The sequence below is a fragment of the Triticum aestivum genome, chromosome 5D (genome assembly GCF_018294505.1).
Source record: "Triticum aestivum cultivar Chinese Spring chromosome 5D, IWGSC CS RefSeq v2.1, whole genome shotgun sequence".
NCBI classification, from domain to species: Eukaryota; Viridiplantae; Streptophyta; class Magnoliopsida; order Poales; family Poaceae; genus Triticum; species Triticum aestivum.
This window is the reverse complement of record NC_057808.1, coordinates 400,111,354-400,118,937: the sequence shown is the minus strand read 5'-3', so window position 1 is coordinate 400,118,937 and position 7,584 is coordinate 400,111,354. Positions and strand designations below refer to the sequence as shown.

Below are 7,584 nucleotides of genomic sequence, written 5' to 3'. Positions count from 1 at the left end.
TGACGTATCCATCCAGCAAACTCAGCAAGCCGCCCATAGTGGTCGTGGTCACATACCATGGAAGGAAGCAGAAGATTAAATATGCCAAGCAGACCACGGCGTGCATGGATGGTTGCAGATTTTCAGTACAACTCAAGCTTGAGAGGCTTAAATACATATTATTTTTTTGTATATGCCCCATGTAACGCATCAACTTGCTTGACAACAAAGTAGTCGCAAAAGCTACTACCCCTCAAAAAAAAAAGTAGTCACAAAAATAATTCCAACACATAAAAGATTAAATTTCAACAGGCCGAGCAAAAACGACAACGTTTACTCGCCAAGGTTACTTGTCATAGTATTTTTTTTATACAACAGATCACAAATACTCCCTCCGTCCCATTCTTATATTATGGCGGAGGGAGTAACAGATAAAGTTTGTGTATAGAAGAGTGCTAAAAATCTAAAACAAAATATGTAGGCAGATGCAGAGAACCAAACTGCACAAATGTGAGGTTACCATTTAGTTGCCGACATATACAAGACCGAGCGAACAGAGTTCTTGGGTAAGTCTCAGAGACAACCGAGAGCCTGCTTAAAAACTGAAACTTCACAAGAATCGTCTCATTTCCCTCGGCGTTACAACTGTTTGACGCATCTGAAGAGGGCAAGACCGAAAAATCAAGCATCCGGGGCTGCCTTATCACCTCAACTGTTCATCAGCACCTTCATCTTGGACTTATTTCTCGTCCGTAGGCAGCGAAACAAGAAGATGAAGAGCCAGAACAAGCTCCGCTATGTAACCTTCGGTCGTCTCCTTGTTTGCGTAGTACAGCGTCTCTACCTTGCTCACTTTGGCGTCTGCATGAGCGAGCATGGAACCGACGCTGATACGACTGTCTCGTTCGAACCAGTTCGCTTCGTCGATATCAACACACTCCGTCCTGTAAAAGGAGATTTGGTTCATGAGAAATCAGGGCCAGAACATTGCAGTTTATACATCTGTTGCATGAGCAAACGCGCAAACGAGATGAGCTGTCGGATGATTATACGGTACGTACCCTTTCATCGCCCATTCCGCAAGGTAAAACCTGATACACATCAAGAAGGCAGCCAGGTGAGCCATGAACATATATCACTAAGAACAATTTTTCCAACATCTATAGCTATATGTGCAGTAATATTAGAAGTAATGTACTTCCAGTAGTTGTGTTCTGTTCACTGGAGCACTTGCACGAAGTACCTCGTGGATTCCGCAGCTGGCACAAGCCATCGCAATACCCTGTCCATTTCAGCTCTCACCTCTGCTACCGTCATGGTCTACAAGATGCAGATAGAGCCGAGATGACAAGGGATGGATTCCCTATTTAGCTATTTTATATGTAATGTTTGCTGAAAGAGTTAGCTACCTACCTGTTTTTCTCCGAGGGGAAAACCCCGCCGCAGTTGGGTATGCAGGATTGGTTTGATCCGAGGAGGCAGTGCTTGGTATAACGCCTTCCGAGCATTCTGAGGAACCGCTGGTGATGCCAATGCCTGCCAATGGGATATGTATGTATGTCATTAAAGCATAACAAGAGTCAACGAAATTTCTACTGCGGTTGTTTTGCTTCGTTGGTGTAATGTTGGTCATGTGTGTTTTGGCCTCTGCTTTACTCGTCTGAATTTTCTGCTGTAAGGATCCTTAATTTTGGTTTTCAAGCGGGTGTCACAGTTACTACTATATAACTTGATGTCAAGTCTGGGAAAACGGAGACATACCAAAGTTTCTAGCTGCAAAATGACATTGGCGTAATGCAACGCGAGTCCAGCAGGCCCTAACGTTTTCGCGAGGTTTTTAGCCACACGAAGTTCTCCAGATGATTGCTCGGCATGGTTCTCCAAGAAAGCTCTGTTGATCTCAAGATGGATGAAGCTCACGATCTCTACAAGTCTCTCTACAATCTGCAACAAGAAAACATGGATCATTGGTAATTTCATGACCTAGATTGAAGAGACACTAACCGTAAGTCATCATCATTACGGGTTATTACATCTTCCATACTCTTCGACCAGAGTGATTTCCTTTTTAAGACCTTCACCGCACCCCTTTGGCTCTTGACAGCATCAATTTGTTTCTTAACAGGACTAGCTGCTACATCTGCATATATATAGTTACTGTGTAGTTAGAAAGAAGAGGAGACTCATTGAATGCGAGTGATGAAATGGTTTGTCGTACAATGAGCGTGCTCAAGTCTGTCCAGTGCTAGCATTTCTTGGCGCAGAACCTGAACACATGGAAAAGCGAAAACGGAATTTCAGTGTTTTGTCTGCTGAAAATATCTGTACAAGGATGTGAGCGTGCAAAGAAGAGACATAATTGGTTTGTAAGGGGAAAACAGCTGTGCGACCATGGTTTAGAAAATTCTCTCTCAGGAAGAAATACTGACCCATGTATTTTGTGCCAATTTTATCAGATACTGCAAACTGGGAGGTGCTTCTTCACTGGAGTTGTTCTTAGATGTCACTGTCAGTGCAGAACCATCTGTTCATTGACAAGAACAATTATGTACACAGAACACAAAAAGATGAGCTATGGTGAATACATGGACTCCGAAGTGAATTAAGTGGTAATGACGATAAGTTTTACCTGCGGAAATACCTATCGAGATTGTGCCATTGAGGATCTTCACACAGATCTCCAAACCGGGCAACCTCTTTACAAAATCGTCTCAACTCTTCTCTGCATAATTCCAATAAAATACATGTAATATTTTTCTTAAATAAACTGCTAAACAGACAGGCCCGGCAAATCCTGTTACCGTATTTCATCTTCAATGAGAATGGACAGCTGACTGTAATCTTCCGAAATAAGACAGCGAACACCTTCCGACCTAAGCACACCCTCTTTCAGGTGCCTTATTCTTTGTTTAGAGAGGGATTTTATCAGATTAGAGGCCATGACAATTGTGTTGGCAACCTCAAAAGCTTGGATCAATATCCTTCTTCCTTTGGGAGCAGAGCGGAAAACAGTGCTCATGTTTCCAGAACCTGGGGCGAATGCTCTACTCAATATTCTGTCGAATTTTGCGGCTAAATTGCTGGAATCTACATCGCCCCGCCCTAAAATTGTGTCTACTTCTGATTCCTGTAAGATTAGAGGAGGCAATGTACTTTCAAACACTTCTGTTTGAGGCTAGTAATTAAGATGTAATACTCGATTAGTGAATTAAGACATCGTGTGGGTGGTCTGATTTTCGTGCTTTGCACCTCTGTAATCTATAACTATTTTCTTCTTGACTAAATACATGACGCAGTACTACTGTAAATTCTTTTGAGGGAAAATGTTTCAAAAGAGCAGCTCTTTTAAGATGCACCAGTTTTACCTCCTTAGGAGTAAGAGGAATGGTGCTCCCTCCATAGCACAAAATAAGTGACGTTTTGGACAATTGACATGGTCTTCAAGATGTGACTTTGACCACTAATTTCTATTGAATATATATAAATAAATAAATAATATTCTAGAAATACTTTTCAAGACAAATCTATACATATGATTTACAAATTTTCATTCTGAATAATTAAAATCACATTTCTAGTAAAAGAAAGTTTTACTGAAAGCATGTCCAAAACGTCACTTATTTATGATACCATTATTTTTCCTCAAATGACTTGCATTAGTTATTCCTTGCACTTCCAGCAATCCATCTGAGTGTTTTCTTCAGAGACAACCCCTTCTATAGTCCTATCATGAACAAATTCTTTCAAATGTTTAATGGGCTTCGGAGTTAGTTTTGCATGTACTGCCAGATAATCCACTTGTCAAAATCCTAAAGAGTCTTGATTTCCTTTTCTTGTAGTACAACGTACAAGCATTTTAAAAAAGAGAAGCTGCATGCAGAAACTAGTTAGATTTTCAATGGCTGTGTGCATCACTCGATGCAGAGGCCGGGGGTCATTCCCTCTGTTAAAAAAAATAGAGTTTGATTTCATTTTCCCGTAGTACAATGAAGAAGTTTTGTAAAAGAAGCTAAGAACATGAGCAAGGACGACATATCAACTTCTGTTGAGACAGTAAAATAGTTATTTTGTAATATCAACTTACGTAAGTTACTACTGCTGGTCCATCATTCTTGTCAAAACAACCATTCGTGCTTTCCAATTCATTCAGAGTTTGCAACATATCCCATGCAGAGGGCCTTTCATTGGGATCTGGATTAAGACACTTAAGTCCCAATGCAATGCATCTGTTTACTTGTTGGGAACATATTTCCTGCGTTTTATGCCCCATTGTTTTTTCCAATATGTGCCTCCAATTTCCAACCATCTACAAATTTGCCACAGCAAGTTAGTAAATCATGAAAATGCAAATGGTGAATTTATTCATCTTACATTCTCAATGAAGTGCTCAAACGGTGCTTCACTACTATGGGGATATTCCCTGCTTCCCGTCATTAGCTCAACGATTATAATGCCCAAACTGTATATATCCGACTTGGTTGAGATTACTCCATTTGTTATGTACTCTGGTGCCATGTATCCACTGCATAAAAACAAGGATACGTTTTTATATACTAGATCAAGAAGCAATGAAGTCCTGAGGAATAGCTTACAGTGTACCCCCACGACTTTCAGTGATAACTCGAGACTCTTGTTGGCCAAAGAGCCTAGACATGCCAAAATCTGCAAGCTTGGGGACCATATTATCATCCAGCAATATATTTTGGGGTTTAAGGTCCAAATGAACAATCCGGCATTCCGTGTGAAGGTAATGCAAGCCGCTGCAAACCCCCTTAATTATATCATATCTTATGTGCCACTCAAGTCCACAAGATTCAGCTGCAGAAATAGACAAAAAAAATGTATATCGGATCATCCAACTTAATTTATGTTAAAATAATGAAGTTCAAAGGAAAACAAGGTCTGGCTACAGCACAGCATGCTACAACAATATACCAGAAAGATGCTTATCAAGGCTGTTGTTTTTTAGATACTCAAAGCAGAGCAATCTCTTCCGTATCTCAGCCATGACATATCTCCCACCTACTTTTGTCGCTTCCCACCGTGATTCAGCGCAGTAGCCTACAAGCTGTACCACGTTTTGGTGCTTAACCCCAATAAGATAGGTGACCTCATTCTGGAATTGATCATCTTCTACTCGAATTTCAAAAAGCTTCTTCACAGCAATCATTTTCCCATTTTGAAGTATTCCCTGTCCACGTCATTTTGTCAGTACACACACTTTCCTTTGATGGAATGCCGCATGCTAACATTCGCAAAGTAAACGGTAAAGAAGAAGAAGAAGAAGAAAACGAATCAGCCATACCTTGTAAACCACACCAAACCCACCTCTTCCCAGTTCTTGGTCGACAGAAAAATCGCGTGTGATGCCTTTCAGAAACTCTACCGGCAGGCAAATTGGTGTGACACTTGGCGCTTGCAGCATGTTCTCCAGTTCACCGAAATCCATAGTGTTTGGCAGGAAAGCATTGGCGTGTTTACTGGTTTCGATGCCCATTTTTCTTACTCCTATAAAGATATCACCCCCCTCTTATGTGAGCCAGTCTTGCAAACAGCTGAGATGATGGCCCTCTCTGCTCCTCCAGAGTTGGGATAAAAATTGGGAGCATCTGTTCAGCAGGATCAAAGTGGATGTGTCCAGCTTCCAGGATAAAAATTGAGAGCCAGGTTAAATACGATCACAGCTAATAATATGATTAAATTACAGGTCTTTCCCATATGCTAGTGCAGGAACTGCTGAACTTGTTAAATTTCATCAAATCTGCATGTAATATATTGAACTGCGCGGCACGAATCCATGGCTCCCTGCCTGCAACACGACAAGGGGGGGAGCGAGGCGGGCGGGGATCTTCAGTGAAGCCGAGGGAGGGAAATCGGTTTTCGGTCGTTTCGATGAAATCAATCCCTACTGCTACGGGTTATGCCCAGTGAGGTCGAGGGATTGATTCCTAACCTGAATCTGCAGCGCTGGGCAGAGCCTGAATCGAATCGAAGATGCTGGGGATACGATACGCCCGTGCAGTACACAACAGAACAGGGATAGATTTTTTTCTTTCTTTTGATGGGTAGAGCAGGGATAGATGAATCTGGGGCGGAAGGTTGACTCTCCGGGTCTCCGCCAAATACACTAGATTAGGCCACGGTATATATGAACCCATTTTGAAAACACATTTCTAAATGCTAAAAGTTTCTGAAAAAGAATTGCGCCCGTACATCTCCATGTTTTATGTGTGCGCAGAAAGTTTCGTGTAAAGATAACTTATTTTATTTTATTTTTTAACACAATACAGACGCAAGCGCTCATATACACGTGCATACAGTCACCCCTATGAACGCACACACGCACGCCCTATCCCCTATGAGCAACTCCGAAAGACTAAGCCGGCATATCATCTTGAAATTTACGAAGTCACCGTAGGCACCTCGTCATCGACGGGAACGTCTCCTCCCACTAAATGCGCGTCGCCGGAAATTCTGAAATAAATACGAGCACCAGAACTTGAACCCTGATGGGTTGGGGATACCACAGTCCCACTAACCATCCAACCACAAATTGGTTCGCAAGACAACTTATTTTTGGCCTGTGAAAAAAATACAAAAAAAGTGTCATTAAATGCTATTTAGAAGAACTGAACTTTGTCCTTTTTGCGAAGGCAAAATAAAAAGACATCTGTACGCAAAACTTTGTGCCGCACACATATTTTGCGAACATGTATGTGTGATTGTTTTTTTTTTTTGAATTTTTTGAGATTTGAAAAATACGTTTAAAGTGCACTTTTAAAATGGGGTTCATATGTACCAGGTTTAGGACGTGTCTTCTCCACTAGATTAGTACTATGTTCATTTTTTGTTTAATCTGTATATTAACTTTGATCGATAAAAATTATTACCGACTTTGACTGGCAGTCTTACACTCATCATGAGAGTGGAGTGAAATGTGGGCTGCGAGAAATTACGCAATCCCGGTTCTGGCAACCAGCATTTCAGAGCCACATGCGTCAATCAGGTCCAACCGAAGAGCAACACAGACTTGTATCAACGCTTGCCCTAAAACACCTTCATCCTTACAAGTCATGCTTTGCCTCCTCCCACAACTGATGCGAGACACTAGCCTGTCAATAACAAAACAATCCCATCTGAGAATCTGATATAACAGCAACTCCATATCGGTCAAATTGTGATAATAATCATTTGTATGGCAATTATAGCTGAAAGTGGCGGTCTAGCAGAGTCGCCATACGCACCTCGACATCCGTAATTTATGGAGGCTACTCAAAATCGAGTCCATGAGCCTCTAAGTTTTCGGGTTGGTAGCGCCTATACGGAGCGGCCTCTACATAAAAGCCACTTGCGCGGGGTGAGTTTTAACCTGACCTCTTCTTTTCGTGTGCGGCCCAATCAATGTTGTTCCGCTCTGTCGATGACACAACCACTTCTCCATCGAGAAGAGCGCCCATTAATGGTTGCCGTTGCACCTGTTTCTCACCCGTGCGTGACAAATCTTGTTATGTTTCTCGTCGGAGCACGCTCATTCTTTTTTTTTTCTTGCGAAATTATATGTGAGTTTTATTCCAACGTCACAGGTAACCAGACCACCCGGCTCGG

General features: G+C 41.8%; 1 protein-coding gene across 1 annotated transcript; it reads right to left on the bottom strand.

The window, feature by feature from the left end:
* Positions 1–257: 257 nt before the first annotated feature.
* LOC123122118 (uncharacterized) lies at positions 258–6,091 on the bottom strand. The gene is made up of 17 exons (XM_044542261.1): positions 5,933–6,091; positions 5,285–5,788; positions 4,915–5,170; positions 4,572–4,797; positions 4,351–4,501; positions 4,064–4,285; positions 2,781–3,106; positions 2,609–2,673; positions 2,409–2,503; positions 2,198–2,246; positions 2,013–2,119; positions 1,741–1,923; positions 1,393–1,515; positions 1,223–1,299; positions 1,041–1,070; positions 784–923; positions 258–637 (listed from the first exon to the last, which is right to left on the bottom strand). Exons 2-17 carry the CDS (start codon positions 5,474–5,476, stop codon positions 435–437), a joined length of 2,445 nt encoding a protein of 814 aa, XP_044398196.1. The 5' UTR covers positions 5,477–5,788; positions 5,933–6,091; the 3' UTR covers positions 258–434.
* Between the last annotated feature and the right edge of the window lie 1,493 nt (positions 6,092–7,584).

Coding starts and splice junctions, on each gene's coding strand:
- LOC123122118 (XM_044542261.1), bottom strand. CDS start 5,476: ATGGGCATCGAAACCAGTAAACACGCCAATGCTTTCCTGCCAAACACT. Junction 1,300..1,392: donor TTCCCCTCGGAGAAAAACAG/GTAGGTAGCTAA, acceptor TGCATCTTGTAG/ACCATGACGGTAGCAGAGGT. Junction 638..783: donor AAACAAGGAGACGACCGAAG/GTTACATAGCGG, acceptor TGCCCTCTTCAG/ATGCGTCAAACAGTTGTAAC.